The sequence below is a fragment of the Delphinapterus leucas genome, chromosome 20 (genome assembly GCF_059928025.1).
Source record: "Delphinapterus leucas isolate spDelLeu-1000000601 "Yukka" chromosome 20, BTC_Dleu_Yukka2, whole genome shotgun sequence".
Lineage (NCBI taxonomy): Eukaryota > Metazoa > Chordata > Mammalia > Artiodactyla > Monodontidae > Delphinapterus > Delphinapterus leucas.
In genome coordinates this window covers 10770399-10788510 of record NC_143148.1, presented here as the reverse complement: position 1 = coordinate 10788510, position 18112 = coordinate 10770399, and the positions used below count along the sequence as shown (strand labels likewise).

Sequence of the window (18112 nt, the reverse complement as noted above, 5' to 3'; positions counted from 1 at the left end):
TGTTACCATGTCAAATACTAATTATGGTTCATACTCAAATGTACGTTCTGAATGCTCTGTTTGCTTCTAGGGATTATTCCAGCTGTTTGGGTTTTAAGCTCTTTCTTTTTTTCTGTTTTGTTTCCTCTGTAGGTTTATCCTGCTTTCATCTTATCTCCATTCCTACTGATTTCTTAATCCTCAATTGTTTTTCATTCCACTTCCCAATTTGAGTTCTATGATTCATGTATTGGTTATATTTTGCTGTTGTGATAACAAGCATTTAAGGTTATGGAAACTGCTAAAGATTTTGGCAAACTATAAAATTTAATATTCCCTGTTTAGATCGCTGCTTTCCTCTACCTTACATGACCATCCTTTAATTGTGAGTTTAAATTCCCTTATAAACCAAGATTAAATAGTAAGAGATTTTAATCTTGCTAGTGATGGTTTTAATTATTTTTTGTTTTGGTGTCTTGACATATAAAAATCTTAACTGAATGATTTCTGTGTTATTCTATGTATATATACATATATATGTGTATTTTACAATTTAATATTTTGTTTCCTCATTGCTTTTTGGTCATAGACAGTAGATCACAATCCAATCTGCTTAGCTGAATTTCCAGAGAAATTATAATAAATATATATTCCCAGCCCAACATCCTACTTTTAACTCACTTAATCACAAATCTAGGCTAGGGCACAGGAAATAGCATAATTTTAGACAGCCAGGGAAAATTTGAAATTGGCTGTTTTAGGAAGTTCTGGTCTACAAACTGTAAACAAGCCATATGTATTTCAATATAAGGTATCATCTCCTGAAGCTCTACCATTTTATCCATTATGTTATTGTATGAAGATGACTGAATATGTGGGTCAGTTCCTATGTGTATTTTACTTTTTCTACTGAATGCAAGAGGTGTGGTTACCCCCCAATTCTTCTCTATCACTAACCTTTCATCATTATTATATTTATATAAGCATTATTGTTGGTACTTTTTTCCAGTAAACATTGATCTTTTCCTATTTAGTGCTCTTGACTTGATTTTTTTTTTTTTTTGGTTGGGGCTGCCTTTTGTTTATTTATTTAACCAGCTTTACTGAGATATAACTGACAAATAACATCGTGTAAAGTTAAGGTGTACAATGTCATGATTTGGTATATGTCTACATTGTGATATATAAGGTTAGTGAACACATCCATCACCTCATATAGTTACCTTGCTTTTTTGTGGTGAGAACATTAAGATTTGCTCTCTTAGCTTATTTCAAGTATACAGTAAAGTATTGTTAACTTTAGTCACCATGCTGACCATTAGATCCCCCGAACTTATTCATCTTATAACTGAATGTTTGTGCTCTTTGGCCAATATCTTCCCATTTCCCCCACCTCCCCGCCCCTGACAACCACCAATCTACTCTTTGTTTCTATGAGTTCAACCTTTTTAGACTCCACATGTAAGTGAGATCATACAGTATTTGTTCTTCTCTGTCTTTGCATTTGCCCTAAGTAAAAAAGGTCACCTTTTAAAAGTCCTGAGTGGCTAAAAACAAATATCCGAACTCCTTGCTGAGATCCCTTACAGAGGACTTCTCGGGCCTTCTTTTTTTTTTTAAGTATTTACAAAGTTGTGTTCGTTTCTGGTATACAGCAAAGTGATTCATATATATATATATATATATATATACATATTAATATATATTATATATGTGTATATATATATATATATATTTTCATACTTTTCCATTATGATTTACTATAGAATATTGAATATAGTTCCCTGTGCTATACAGTAGGACCTTGTTGTTTATCTATTTTATATATAGTAGTTTTTATCTGCTAATCCCAAACCCCTAATTTATCCCTTCCTCACCCCCTTTCCCCTTTGGTAACCATAAGTTTGTTTTCTATGTCTGTGACTCTGTTTCTGTTTTGTAAATAAGTTCATTTGTATCACTTTTTTTAGATTCCACATATAAGTGATATCATATGCTATTTATCTTTCTCTTTCTGGGTTACTTCACTTAGTATGATAATCTCTAGGTCCATCCATGTTGCTGCAAATGGCATTATTTCGTTCTTTCTTATGGCTGAGTAGTATTCCATTGTATATATATATATATATATATATATATATATATATATATATATATACATACACATGCCACATCATCTTTATCCATTCATCTGTCGATGGACATTTAGGTTGTTTCCATGTCTTGGCTATTGTAAATAGTGCTGCTATGAATATAGGGGTGTATGTATCTTTTCAAGCTAGAGTTTTATCTGGATATATGCCCAGGAGTGGGACTGCTGGATCATGTGCTTGCCTTCTTGTATATACTTGAGTACCTAGAAAAAGAACCTGATAGATCATAGTGATTATGTGGCAGGTCCCCTTTACTACTATAGTCTAACAAATGACCACAGACTTCATGCCTTAAAACAACTACTTTATTACGCTCATGGGTTCTCTGGGTCATGAATTGGAAAGGGCACAGCAAGGATGGCTTTCCTCTGTTCCATGATGTCTGGAGCCTCAGCTGGGAAGACCCACAGGCTGGGTGGTAACTTGACAGCTGGGGAATGGAATTACATGATTGGTAGTTGGTGGAGACGGTCAGCTGGGACCTCAGCTGGGGCTGTCAACTACAATACCTACACACGGCCTCTCCGCGTGGTTTCCAAGCCTGCTTCACAGCACGGCGGCTGTCTTCCAAGTGCGAGTGCTCCAAGAGAACAAGGGGAAAGCTGCATCACTTTTTGTGATTGGGCATCGAAAGTCACATATAGTGTTGCTGTCATCGTCATCAAAAGCCTGTTCAGATTCAAGGGCAAAGAAGGTCAACGCCCCTCCCCCAACCTCTCAGTGGGAGGAATGTTAAAGTCACAGTGTAGGAAAAGTATGGATTTTAGAGGATTTGTTGGAAAATGTAATCTGCCATATGGTGCTTCCCCCGAAGTTATATTTTCTTCCCTTTCTTTTCCCATTTAGCCCACTTGGAATACAAATGAGGATCTGTCCACATGGCAACCGTAGCAATCAGCTATACTAACTCCCTATTCTCAGAAACCTCACTTTGATGCCTAGGGGACGTGGCCCTCTCCCTCCATCTTTAAAACCAACAATGGATCACTCTGGCCTGACACTTCTGCCTACCTCTTCCCTATTTACGGATACTTGTGATTATGTTGGGCCACCAGTACTCAGGGTAATCTCCTTACATTAAGAGCATCAGATTAGTAACCTTAATTCCATCTGCTATGACCTACCCAAGTAACACAGCCAGTAAGATGCCCATGAAATGTTGAAACGAATTTGTAATCAGCAATTCTTGGCTTCAGAGCTTGTGTTCTCTTCCCTAAATCCCGCTGCCCCATCGCAGAAACATCGGAGTGCAGGAAAATCGGAGGTTGAAGGTTGATTCGTTGACTGAATGATATCTACATCCACCCCTCACATTGAAGGATGTGGGTGGCAGAGGATTCTTAGAAAATTTCTTCCTTGCTCCTCTGGAAAAGTTACAGGATGCCTTTCTCTCTCAGTTCAAATGGTAATGATAAAGCTGTGGACCACATCACATAACTCTGAGAAGAAACCATACATTGAAGCATTTCTTGTGGACAGCAGAGAGACGAAATCAAAGTGAACCTTGATGATATTGTTAAACCAACACACCAACGAAACAACAGCAAAAGCCACCCCAAATGTGGAATAAAACTTTCTGATGATTGTGGGTGAAAGCGTTACTTCCGATAGAGAAGTGGACAATACTAACCTTGATATAGTCTCTGTAACTACTTTATTATGCTCAGGGGTTCTCCAGTGTGACACATGATTTTTGTATCCAAAAATCATGTCAGAGGTGGACAGTATTTTCAGTGATAAAAAATGTGATAATGATTATGTCATGGGAATAAGCATGAATTGTTCAATGTGAAATCCTCTTTGCTTTTGTTTTTTCAGATATGAAACACTGTGTGGCGTGCTCAAGTCATTAGTACGCAAACGCTGAGAGACTGCTGTCTCCCCAAAATCGTGACCTTCCTGGCATTTGAAGACACTGTAGGGATGGTGCTGGCCTGCACTGCTCTTTCCTTGTCTGTACTCACAGCAGTGATTCTCGGGATCTTTGTGAAAGATCAAGAAACCTCCACTGTCAAGGTCAAAAACTGGGTACTCAGCTACCTTCGGCTCATTTCTCATTCTCCACTTCTTCTGCTCCTTACTTTTCATTGGTCAGCCTAACATGGTAACCTGCATCCTCCAACAAATGACATTTGGAGTTGTATGTACTATGTATCTCTACTATTTGGCCCAAACAATCACTGTGGTTGGTTCTAGGCTTCAAGGGATGAGGTGGTACTTGTTATCAGGTGCTCCTACCTCTGTCATTCCCACCTGCTCTCTGGATTAAGGGATCCTCTGTGGAATCAGGCAGGAGGGTCACACTGCCCAGCCAAGGGGTGCCAATGGCCAATGTGGTAAAGTCGGCCATTAGAAGTGTCCCTCCTGCGGGCAAAGTGTGTGACAGTAGCTGGGGGACACAGGGGATTCTCTGAGGGCTGTGGGTGAAAAGATAAGGGACATGGGGGAGGAAGCTGGTGAGTTCTGTGAGTTAGTAGGTGTTTCCTGTGGGCGATGGGCTGACTCCTGCAGAAATCCGGGGATGGTACGAGAGTAACATGTAGTTTGGTGAGTCAGGGCTGGGGGAGCCTTCAGGGGAGAAGCCAGATGGGACTTCACTCTCTTTAGATGAAGACATGATTGAGGAGCCTGCAGCTCCCAGAGCATCCTCCTTTTTTTTTATGACCCCACAAATGGAGAGCAGTGTGCTGTGTGTGTGTGTGGCAGGACGGGGGTGGGTTGGGTGGGGGGGTGGACCACGGTCTCGAGACAAATGCAGTAATAAACAAACAAAAGACACAGACTTACCAAGTGTTCTGTCCTCCGTCTTCTGAATCGGGTTCCACACAGGGAGGACTCTGTAAGGACCAAGTGCAGGCGGCTCAGGCAACCCAGACTGAACGCTGCTCTCCCCTGGGAAGATCTGAGCGGAGAGAAGCCGGGGTGGGCTCAAATACCAGGGAGGAGCGCGGGATGGGGTGTGGGGGACGGGGACGGGGGGAAGGGGCGGGGCTTCACACCTTCTCACGCATCTCGTTCAGCTCTGGCTGCCAGACTCTGCCCAACACAAACTTCCTCTCCTAATTTGATTTAAAGTTAAAAGTTTGGCACAATTTAAGGCAAGAACTTAGAACTTTTGGGAGCCAGATATATTATAAGTTAATTCCATTTAAATACTTAAAACCGTTCTAGCGCTATGGTCCTCAGGTTGTGGTCCTGGACCAGCAGAATCACTGCAAACCCCCAAAATCCACCCCAGACCTACTGAATCAGAAACTCTCGGGTTGGGACCCAGAAATCTGTGTTATAAGAAGCACTCCCTCTGATTCTGATGCATGGCAAAGTTTAAGAACCACCTACGTAAAGGAAAAGTTGTGTTTGTTTTTTTTTTAAGTTGAGATATATGTTGTATAAATTAAGATTTTGTTCTTATCGTCTGGGGAAATCGAAGCTAGGTAGGTGGTGGATTGATTGCATTCGGGTGATTAGGTTAGGAATTCGATGGTTCTAGATCATTAGATCATCTAATTATTTAAATTATACTAAATCGTTTAAATTATACTTGTGTAAATTGGGGGGCAGTAGGAAACCAATTATAGTCTAATTTGTCCCAGATATTTGGTAGATGGAGTACTGTTTTCCACAAAAGGAAGTAAGCTCATATTTCAATCAGGTTCTAGCACATCTGGCTGAGTGATGTGAGGCCCTCCAACCTTGAAAAATGGAAGCAACTGTTAAAAGCAAGGGGATTAAGAAAACCATACAAGAAGAAAAAAAAAAAAAAAGAAAAAAAAGAAAACCGTACAAGAAAAAGAACTATCGACCAGAATTCTACCTAGATATTTGGTTCCTAAGCCTCCCTCGGCCATATATTTAGTGTTGCTTTAGAGTTGGTATTTGTATTTCACCCCCTTTATGGTTTGCCTCCTGGATAAATAATCTACACTTTGCCTGCCCCACCTCCACTCCCATTTCATGAAATGGGCCATATTCATTTACATATTTTTCCTTGTTTTCTTCCTAAGTTTTACCAAAGAGCAAACGAGCGTCTCATGGAAGGTGAGTTATCATTAATCCCAATCACTTTTTCCCCCTTATCTGCTCCCTTCAATGATAAATATGACCAAATACACCTGGGGCTGGGCTCCCTTATTTTTTGTTTATTTAATAGATCTTTATTGGAGTATAATTGCTTCACAAGACTGTGTTAGTTTCTGTTGCACAACAAAGCGAATCAGCCATATGCGTACACGTCCCCATATCCCCTCCCTCTTGAGTCTCCCTCCCATCCTCCCTATCCCACCCCTCTACGTCATCGCTGGACTCCTCTATTAATGGCATATTTATGTGTCCTTATAGAGCCCGTGGCCTATCCACCAGCAGCAAGTAATGAAGAGATCAACCTCCAGTGTCAGTCAGTGAGGGGCCTAAGCTGGAATTTTAGATGCCCCTTTCGTTGTGAGATTAAAATGTGTAGTTTCCAGATCTTCATCCTAGTGAAGGTGCCTTTTTCTGTATGGACCTCCATATAAGCCTATTTTTCATATGTTATAAAATTAATGATGACCAACACTTTCCTGCAGGGCAACTGGAACTGACCAATATAATGCACCTTTATTTGAAGGCTATTAGAAGTTGAGTGCGTGCCTGTTGTGGACTGAATTCTTGTGTCCCCTCACCAAATTCATATGTTGAAATCCTAACCCCCAATGTGATATTAGGGGGTGAGGGCCTTTGGGAGGTGGTTACGTCATGAGGGTACCTCACAAATGGGATTAGTGCCCTTATAAAAGAGGCCTCAGAGACCTCAGAGTCCTTGTGAGGACAGAACAAGAAGATGTGCAGCTAACGAGCGGGAAGTGAGTCCTCAGACGCTGATACAGCCAGTTTAAAGTATTTTTGTGAGAGCAGTCTGAACAGAATAAGAATGCCTTTCTTCAGCACGCTTGATACTGCATCTCACGAAGGACCCATGGCTCTGTATTGACCTACCTTGGTCCAGCTGTCTATGACTAATGGTTTCTCAATGCTCAAAGTGTTCCTGCTTGGCTGGCAGGAATTCCACACAGGTTAGTGGCCCCTGTGGCATATGTAACACCACCCAAATGTCTCTTGAAGTGTTTTTTAACCTATTATTCACAAGATAGTACAAGCCCATTTCTATCTTTCTGCCTTAACATAAGCTACTCACCAAAGAGCCCTGGTTTCAAATTGCTGCTGCATCACTGATGGATCCCTAGGATGATGTGCAACCCAAGAGGCTGCTCAGCTTTTAAGGGTGTGAACTAATGCTGCTGTTTTCAATTTAACTCTTGTTTTAAACTAGTCTCCATCTTTTACTTAAACATTTTTTTTCTCATTCAGTGTCTTCTGACCAATTTGAATGTTTCATAAACACAACCCCCCCAAAAACAATTTTATAGTTTCATTTAAAGCTAGAAACTTCAGTTTTCCTTGCATAAAAAAATGCAACTGGACTTTATCCAGCAGTAACAGAGAACAATACTCCAAACACAGTAGTCATCCCATCTTCCCATGTGAACATGGGAACCATGGTTGGATACTCATACAAGGTAGAGGCTACACCACCCGGGGATAGGTGTAGCCTGTGGTGACTGGTCATCCAGTTTTCTGGGGACACATCTGGGAACTGGCTGTATTGTATACAGGTCTAGATGATCAATACTATCAGCTATATCTAATTAAAGCACCAGATTACAAAAAGAGACTCCAACTCCCTCTACCCAGTGCAACATAAATACTAAAGCAGAGAGTCTCAGTGATGGAACCCCATATAATTAGTAGAGAATAGTAATACCAGAGACTACAGATAAACAGTTTTGAGATTTCATCAGAAAACCCTCTTCTGGCTTTTCCACAGGTTTCGTTCTTTTATAACCTAATCCCCACTACTAAAATTTCAGCACATTCCACTTATGATCACAGCTACGTATTACTTCTTAAAAATAAATTATCAATTAAAGTTAATGGCATGTCCATGAAGTTTTTTCAAGAGTACAGGAAAATCAGGAACTTACACCCATAGAAAGTTCCAGCACGCCACAAAATATCTGGCAGGGGTAGTGTGGTCCTAGTCCCTTCAGAAAGCGAGGAAAGGTGGAGAAACATGTGGACAAACCAAATATAGAACAAGAAGAAGAGCTTCCGGTCAGAAGAATCACCAACCTGCTGGATCTGTTGTGCAGTGAACCACAGGCATAGGTATCAACAATCCAGATCTAAGCAAACACTGTCAGAGAGTAACTAGTAGAGCCTGGGCAGAAAAGAGGAACAACATTCCAAAGGAATATGTGTTTCAAGAACTTGATCCAACAGTTAAATGCCAGGAGTCCTCCCTGAAGAAGAGAGGAGGTGATCATGAAGACTGTCATGACCTCAGTAGACCACAGAAGATGTTAAAGAGTCCAGAAAGGTGCTAAAACTACTATGGAAAGGTTTATCAATCCTATTTATCAACCTATTTCCACTGAAATGCCATCCTCAGTGGATTACAAATCAGTACCACATTGGCCATAAGATAGAAGGTCCAACTTTACTGTTCCAACATGGAGATCCACTTGGCAAATGCCAAAAGTGATATTTTAAAATTTAACAATACTATTTTTACTGCAAAGCTTAATAAAACAGGCATTGATTTAGTTAGACCCCCAAACAAATCCAAATGAGGATTAAATTATCCTAAGCAGTAAAAACTACCCATGTCACCAACTTGTTTGTGGTTTTACAAAAGCAGCTTTAGAAAGCTTTTGCATATCTACTCACAATCAAAGTTACTGAATATTTGCTTGGTAATTTGACCTGGTTTATAATCCCCCCATCCTTTTTAAATGCCCAGCAGCTGAACCATCTTTTTACACGAGGAGTTTTTCACTAGAAATGGAATGGACACCACTCAGAGATCCCAGACTTGGAAGTGGAAGCAAAGATGTGAAGCCCTGGGTGAGGAAGAGAGTACACATGTTTTTGGTTATAAGAGAGGTATGATAGGTTAAGTAGGAGGCTGCATATACATATTAAAGTAAGTGAAAATGTAGAGAGTGAAGAAAATGTTGACATATGGGCTAGGCAAGGGCCTGCTATACTGGAAATCTTTTGTTTTTTCCTTTGCTGTTGCTTAGCAAATGAGTAACAATTCTATGAATGACAAACTGCCCAAAGAATTAGTATGAGTGGAAGGTAGAGCCCATCTACAACTATGGACTCTCCAGGAAACACTAGGCACTGGTGGCCCTGGCATCTTAACCTTCCACACAACTCAGGTGTAGGCACAGCCTATGATCCACCAGAACCAGGCACTTGCCCAGACTTCGAATCAGAAGATATAGTTAGTTCTTTACTATATCTCAAGGAGCTTTGGGAACACTAAGGAACTCTCATGGCTCTGCAGCATGATTCAGCAATTGTTTCTGTAAAGCCCTGAACATTGTCTTTCTTGCCAGCTCTTGAAGCCACCTAGTATCTTCTGAATCAGCTGGTTAGAACTGGCTCATGTGCTTTCCAATTAAGAACCCAGGCTGCTATAATTTGTAAAGAGCAATATGCAATTTACTGATGTGACTCATCAAGTCTTCTAAAGGGAAACTGAGTCCATGAGCAACCTCTTTCAGGAAACAGGAAGAATACTGATTTTTCAAGATAAAGTTCTAAAGGGGTAGGTAAGATTAACTGGTCTTCTCAAGTACGTTAAATGAGACATACGAAATAAAGCGTATTGATTAAGTACAAAATCCAAAAGAAATTTAGAAATATAAAAGGCATATCTGAAAACGGCATCAAAAAGTCTGGATTCCCTCCCCACTCCAAGCTGAAATCTCTTTGGACAAAAAAAACACAAAAACAGGGGCTTCCCAGGTGGCGCAGCAGTGGAGAATCCACCTGCCAATGCAGGAGACACAGGTTCAAGCCCTGGTCTGGGAAGATCCCACATGCCGCGAAGCAACTAAGCCCCTGTGCCACACTACTGAGCCTGCGTTCTAGAGCCTGTGAGCCACAGCTACTGGAACCCACATGCCACAACTACTGAAGCCGACGCGCCTAGAGCCCACGCTCCATAAGAGAAGCCACCGCAATGAGAAGCTCGCACACTGCAACAAACAGTAGCTCCAGGGACTTCCCTGGTGGTGCAGTGGTTGAGAGTCTGCCTGCCGATGCAGGGGACACGGGTTCGTGCCCCGGTCCGGGAAGATCCCACATGCCGTGGAGCAGCTGGGCCTGTGAGCCATGGCCACTGAGCCTGCACGTCCAGAGCCTGTGCTCCTCAACGGGAGAGGCCACAACAGTGAGAGGCCCACGTACCGCAAAAAAAAAGAGTAGCTCCGCCTCGCCGCAATTAGAGAAAGTCCACGTGCAGCAACGAAAACCCAACACAGCCAAAAATAAATAAATAAACAAGTTTATAAAAACAATAAAAACAAGCAAAAACATTAAAAGCACGTTTATCTTTGTCAGGCCTAGGAGTAAGCTGAAACATCAAACCACAAAATAAGGTGGACAAAGTACAAAAGTACTGAAGACTAAGCAGGAGTGTGGGGGGAAACATGATGACTACAGTTAACACTGCTGAATGGTACATTTTAAAGCTGCTAAGAGAGCAAATCTTAAGAGTTCTCTCCACAGGAAAAAAAAAAACCCACTTTTTTTCTTTTTCTTCTTTTAGTATCTATATGAGATGATGGATGTTAACTCATTGTGGTAATCATTTTACTATATATATATATATATTTTTTTTGGCTGTGCTTGTGGGATCTTAATCCCTGACGAGGGATTGAACCCGCGGCCCCGGCAGTGACAGCGTGGAGTCCTAACCACTGGACGGCCAGGGAAGTCCCCATTTCACAATATTTGTAAGTCAAGTCATTATGCTGTACATGTTAAACTTATGTCAATTATATCTCGATAAAACTATAAAAACGTTTTAAAAAATTAGTTCTAGGAGAGAGAGTATTCCTTAACATCCATGTATTTTAAAACGCTTTGGTCACCTTTCACTTATTTCTAATTTTACTGGAATATGGTGAAAGAAATTTGGCCTATCAAATCTCTATACATTTTGCTGTGGCAAAGTACAATTTTACTTTGTGAATTTTACACAAAAATTTTTATGCAGGGGACATATGTGGTTATATATGTGTCATACATATGTCATTAAAATCAAGTTACTGATTCCCCCTTTTAAACCTAAATTTTAGGTTCAGAGGTTTAATTATGTATTTTTAGCACACTGTCACTTTAACTTCTCTTCATTATTGGTCGACCATTTTTTAAAAGAATACCTTTCCTACAGAGGGAAATTACTGAGCAAATAATGAAATTAACATTTTTGTTTATTTAGTGGATCTACCCTACTTCAAAACACTTGGCAACCATAATTCACCACCTAGGAACTGATGTAATACTTATGACTTAGTGCACACAGATGACTCATATTCAACCTGGCCAATAAACACACGATCACACACATACTCACTTCAAAATTCTTTGCAGTTTTATCAATTTCATTTTCAATGAAATATTTTTAACACTAAAAAGATTACTTTGAGAAAAACCCCTTCCAAAACTTGAAATCTTCACAGGCTTCCTTCTTAGCCCAGTTGGCTTTAATCTCATTTGTACAATCCTGTCTCCTGTCTCCTGTCTTCAAAGTAAGATTCAACATGCCCAGTGAAAATCATCCACTTGTACCTAGCACTGGTATTGGTTTTATCTATAATTTTGGGGAAAAGAAGCCTAACCATGTCCCACTACCAAATTAGCATTTTCACAATTTTATGTCCTCCCCCAAAGGCAGTGCACGGAGAACCCCTTCTCTTCCTCTATCTGTGCATTCATGGACTGACTGAAGATTCTCCTGGGGTGGGCAGCCAGTTTTCCAGCCATCAACAACTGTTCCTCCAGAACTTCAGTCACTGTGAGGTGTGCTGCACTCTCTGGCTTAACCCTCATAAAGATGAATCCACTTAGGGTCATATCCTGGGGACAGCATTTACTAAGGGTAACCCCTATTAGATATCACTTTAGTTTTTTTTTTTTTTTTTCTTTCTCCAGGGAATTTACCTCTATTCTCTGGTCTCTCAGTTCAACTCTCAGCCTATTTTTCAATAACTCTCTGGGATCAGAGGTTTCAGGTCCATGACAATCCACAGAATTAGAATTCATGATAAGGGGCAAAGGCCAGAAAGACTTGTGAACCAAATCTAAAAAACCAATGAGAAGCTACAAATATTACCTCACTAAAAGCATTCTTGTGTGCTTAATTTAGATGGCAAGCACTTAGCCAGGGCAGTACCTTCCCACTCAGAGGATTCTCACATTAGGGAACATATCCCAGAGGAAAAAAAGACAATACTACATGAGAGGAGAAAAAAAAAAAAAATCTTAAAAATAAAGCTCCTTTATGCTGCTTTTGATATATGGGTTTAAAAAAGCCCATATGCCCTCCATACTGCCCATGCATTCTCAGTCCCTCTGGCTTAAATTTCCAGTTCCACATTCACAGGGAAATATTTTATTCTCAATGAGGAACATTCCTGGGAATCTAAGTCCTAAGGAGTAACCTGTTCATGCTAATCCAAATGGAACTCTCAGAACCCTGAGGGATCTTTGCTATCTGACTGTCAGGTCTTTCCTAAATGGTCAAAGAGATGGAAATGTTTGTACTTTTTTGACTATTACTCATATCATTTGTTAGTATTATAAAAAAGCATACACACAAAAAAAACAGGCATAAACCTAAAATTAAAACAGATACACCTAGAATCCCTTTAGACCCTGATCCAAACACAAATATCTTATCATGATGGTTCTAGAAATGAATGGTCTATACTCTTGCCCTGCATTTTTCAGTTCATATCATAGCCATTTCCCTAATTTTTACAAAATCTTCACATATAAGAGAAAGTGCTGTGTGAAACTGATTACTAAGTAGCCGCTAGGGAAATCATGTTGGAAAATGATACACTGAAATGCCATTTTCCAGTCTAAGTTCTAATAACTACAGCAATTTTCCAACCTTCTCAACAACAAGCCCACTGGTATCAGCATTCTCATTTATTCTTTATTGGAAAAGAGGTCCACCTCACTGGCAATCACTCCACAGCATATTGCCCATTTAATGGTAATTCTCTCAAAGTCAGGTCGAAGTGCTTTCTGCAAGGAAAAGCGCCAGTAGTTATTACTTTTGTGGGAATGTGTTATAAGGGCCAAGTTTGATTTTTTAACATGGAACTGTTAAGTAAAATATGTGATAGTTTTTCTCTGTTTCTTCCCCAGAACAAATTTCCAGATACACAATAACAGAGAGCTAACTGAAAGCTTTTTCCAGACACATTGTTTTCATAGTAGTTCTTTCCAATACATGTAATCCTGGAAGAATGGAAGGAGGGAAGGAGGAAATGAGGGGCTGAAGGGAGGGAGGAAGGGAAGGAGGGAGGGAGGGAGAGAAGGAGGGAAGGAGGGAGGGATATACTCTGGCTGAAAGATTTCCAAACTAGTTACATTCATAGGGTTTCTCTTCAATATGAGTTGCCTGATGCCTAATAAGTTTAGAACTATTAATGAAAGCTTTCCCACACTGATTACATGTAAAGGGCTTCTCTCCAGTATGAGTTCTTTGATGTACAATAAGTCGAGCACTCAAGCTGAATGTTTTTCCACATTGGTTACATTCATAGGGTTTCTCTCCAGTATGAGTTCTCTGATGTTGAGTAAGGCATGAACTCTGCCTGAAGGATTTCCCACACTGACTGCACTCATAGGGCTTTTCTCCAGTATGAGTTCTCTGATGTACAACAAGAACATAACTCTGGCTGAAGGACTTCCCACACTGATTACATTCATAGGGTTTTTCTCCAGTATGAGTTCTCTGATGCATAACAAGGTGAGAACTGCGGTTGAAAGATTTCCCACACTCATTACATTCGTAGGGTTTCTCTCCAGTATGAGTTCTTTGGTGTGCAACCAGTTGAGAACTCCAGCTGAAGGATTTTCCACACTGATTACATTCAAAGGGTTTTTCTCCTGTGTGACTCCTCTGATGCGCAACAAGTTTGTAACTTTGACTAAAGGACTTTCCACATTGATTGCATTCATAGGGCTTTTCTCCAGTATGAATTCTTTGATGGGCAATAAGCTTATAGCTCTGGATAAATGATTTCCCACATTGATTACATTCGTAGGGCTTCTCTCCAGTATGAGTTCTTTGATGTGCAATAAGTTTGTAGCTCTGCCTGAATGACTTTCCACACTGACTGCATTCATAAGGCTTCTCTCCAGTATGAGTTCTCTGATGCACGACAAGGACATAGCTCTGGCTAAAGGATTTCCCACACTGATTGCATCTATAAGGTTTCTCTCCAGTATGAGTTCTCTGATGGGAAACGAGGTGAGAGCTGCGGCTGAATGATTTCCCACACTCGTTACATTCATAAGGTTTCTCCCCTGTGTGAGTTCTCTGATGTGCAACAAGATGAGAGCTCCAGCTGAAGGATTTCCCACACTGATTACATTCAAAGGGTTTCTCTTCAGAATGATTTCTCATGTTTTGAGCAAGGGATGAACTCTGGGAGGTTTTATTACATTTATACTGACTCTCTTCAACAGGGATTCTCTGTTGTTCATTATGGGATATGCTGTGGTTCAAAACTTGCCCATGTTCCTTAAAATCAAAGGATTTTCCTTGTGCATGTATTTTCTCATGTAGATTTAGGGGTTTATCATGGCTAAAGTGTTGAATACTGTCACTAAATCCATAGGATTTATCTTCTGTTTGAGCTTTTGTAAACTGAATAAAATGAATGCTCTGGGGGAGGTTTCCACGTTCTTTATTTTCACAGAGTTTCTCACTATCATTAATCATCTGATGAGTGTTTACCATAGAATTATAATGCAATTTTTTAACATGTGAAGCATGTTTATGAAAATGGTTTCTTATGGGTATCATCTGTGGTGAAAGAAGACTGTTACTTGGACCACGCTTCTCCTCAAGGTCATCACTTTTGCAGGCTCTCTCATGACTAATAGCTGTTCTGTGAGTGAATGTCACTTCCTTCAAAAGTCTCTCTTGTTTTTCCCATTGCTTCTCCAAAAGCTCCTTACAATCCTGAACTTCTTCACATGAAGATAACCAAGGATCATCTCTTGTCAACCTTTCTATCTTCACTCTGTGGGATGGTTCATCACCAAAAATGCTCTGCTTTGATGTTGATTCTCTTCTTCCAAGTGCAGTTGCCGACTCTGGAAGGAAGCAAAATAAAACACCCTAGCCAAAAAAATGTTAGAGCTGCAATAGGGGAATAAAAGCTGACAAGAAAGTATGCAATTATATGTGGATTTGCTTTCAGCTATGGACCTATAACATGAATTGAGAAAGCAAAAGGATGGGATGAAGCAGTAAGCAGAGAACTACCATAGTCCAATAGTGTAACAAGGCATTAATATGAAACTATTTCAATCTTAGTGTTGCTGAATAAAAAGACTTTAGATGTCAAATATCTCCATATTCCAAAATAAGATCCCCTATGCAGAATCTACAGAATTGCAAAACAATTTTGCAATCCTTAGCAAAAAAAGAGGGTCCTTTCTACCTTCTTTAGTGCTAGATATATGTTCACTGAAATAGAAATTAGTGTCTACATTTCTAGAAATTTCTGGAGGCGTGAAACTTGCTAGCACAGTCTGTGTTAGTAAAACAAGGTCAAACTACTTCGTGAACCAGGAAAAAATAATGGGGGCACTGTTATCCCAGGTTCCCTAAATGCCTTAGGGGCTAATATGGCCCCATGAATTCCTTTAGTTCCGAGTGAGAGAGGATGAAGATTAGCTCATAAACAGAAGCCTTGGTGGCTATTAGGCCAGGCAATATAAAGCACACTTGGAAAAAGTGGTGATGTATAAGTCCACCAGGAGTGGGAGATGGAGAAATATGCAGCATGCCCTATGGGGATTTTTCAAACAAATCTTCTATACCTGTAATGACTCCCAAATGTCTGTTTCTCACCTGGATATGCATGTTGAGAAACTCTTTTTATACTTATCCCCTTGTTCCAACTAGGAGACTGCATCTGGTTTGAAAAGCCGATAGGGAAAGATACAGGACTTTGGGTATTTGGGCTGGGGACAAAAGAAAATCACTGCAGAATTTGGTCCCAGTCCTTGGCCTTTAGGAGCCAAGAAGACTGCATAAGCTCAAACCCAAGAATCTGTACCTTTGCTACCCTACAAATTAAAACTAAATCTTCACTGGGGAATAAAAAGCACAAATGCAATCTATGTGTGGCCAAAATCATTCTGGCCTCTGAATTCCCTAGCTCTTGATCAATGGAAATGAGAAATCATTTCAATACATAGACTTCATTAAAGGGGACTGTACTCTTACCCCAAGAGACTAGGTGCCTGTGGTTCTCCAGGATCACATCTCTGTCCAGGGTCCTCCGGGCAGGGTTCAAAGTGCCTTCTTCCTCCTGAGTGAAGTCCACAGTCACTCTATGGAAGTTCACTCCTTCCTAAAACAGGACACACATTCCTGCTCAGTTGGGTATCATTTCCTTCCAATGTTCACAGAGGAAAAGTTTGACAGGTGGAAGAAAGAAAACCTGATGGCCTGGAAATTGTCCTGAGATGATCAACATTCAAAGGATTCTAGTCAAGGGATACAGGTACCTTCTAGGTGAGCCCCTGTGGCTTTTGGATGCTGGACCTATTTATATAACCCCAAAGAAGAACACCAGCTAAGAACTGACGTAAACTGTTTTCTCTCTTGTTGACCTTAAAGAAAATGCTTATTCTGATTTTTGCATTGGTGAATACAGAATTCCTACTTAGGAATTCCCTCCAAATTCCCGAGAAACTAACAGAACAGGGTCAGCAAACTTTTTCTCTCAAAGGTCAGAGAGCAAATATTTTAGGCTTGGCAAGCCATACAGTCTCTATCTATTACAACTACTCAGCTCTGCTGCTATAGCAAGAAAGCAGCCACAGAAAGTACATGAACAAATGGATGTGGCTGTATTACAATAAAACTTTATTTTCAAAAAACAGATTTGGCACACAGGCTTTACTGATGCCTGAGACAGAAAATGAAATGTGGGCCTTAATGAAAGGCAGTATGTACAGGTTTAGAGCACTGGATATGGAAAAGAGACGTGGGTTTTCTTATCTATTAAGAGCCTATGTCTGAATTTTTTTAAAAAAATATATCTAATCTGATCATCTGTCTATTAATGGTGAGTTTATTCCATTTCTATTTATTAGGCTTAATGATACCCAATTCACTGTGCTGTTGACTGAATTAATTGTAATGATATATGAAAAGCCATTACCAGAGTTTACTAAAAAAAACAAAGGCTGGGAATTATTATCAGGATGATTAGGTTTGAGGAGCCTCAAAAAATAAGTGACAGCCAATGAAACCTTTATCCTGAATTCTTAAGTCTTCAGAAAACATTTCTATTTTGTCCACACTATGAGCTGCACCATAGGGCCTGTCATTACTGCCATGTAAAAGGAGTCTCTTGGACTGCCTCCTCTAAGCAGGAAAGAACCTCCTTCTAAGATTTTTGGGCAGGAATTTTGTTCCAAAAAAGTGCTGGAGGTGATCTGTCCTTACCCAAAGGCAGCAAAAAACACAGAAGTCAAATGCCACTTGCCAAGGCTTTTTAAATAGATGGGGTGTTCTTAAGCTGTGGTTCATGCATAGGACACGAAGTCCCTGAATCCCAAGAAACTCCATGCAAAATGCTGCTGTACCTTTTTCTAAGTTGTGGCCCATAAATTTCACTAAAATCTCAAAGGTTTTCACAGTTACCCCAAAATGGGATTCAGAAGTATCATTTGTTATTTCTCACTATTCGTTTTGTGCCATTTCTTCAGGATTGAAGATCTTACAAGGATGAACTGAGTCAAAGAAAATAATCAGAACCACAATGTTGTTTATAGGTAATATCAATTAGGTAAATATTTTTAAGCAGCAGTTTAAAGAAACAGAA

The 18112-nt window shown here is 40.1% G+C and overlaps 1 protein-coding gene across 3 annotated transcripts in view; it reads right to left on the bottom strand.

Annotated features, from left to right (window-relative positions):
• Positions 1-5045: 5045 nt before the first annotated feature.
• Positions 5046-18112, bottom strand: part of ZNF180 (zinc finger protein 180) — a 31095-nt gene continuing 18028 nt past the window's right edge. For all 3 annotated transcript variants that reach the window (XM_022585421.2, XM_022585425.2, XM_022585422.2), the window contains 2 exons: positions 16504-16630; positions 5046-15362 (listed from right to left, as the gene is read on the bottom strand). In XM_022585421.2, the coding sequence (XP_022441129.2) occupies positions 13618-15362; positions 16504-16630 (1872 nt within the window). In that variant the 3' untranslated portion in view covers positions 5046-13617. The remainder of the gene's footprint in view (positions 15363-16503; positions 16631-18112) is intronic.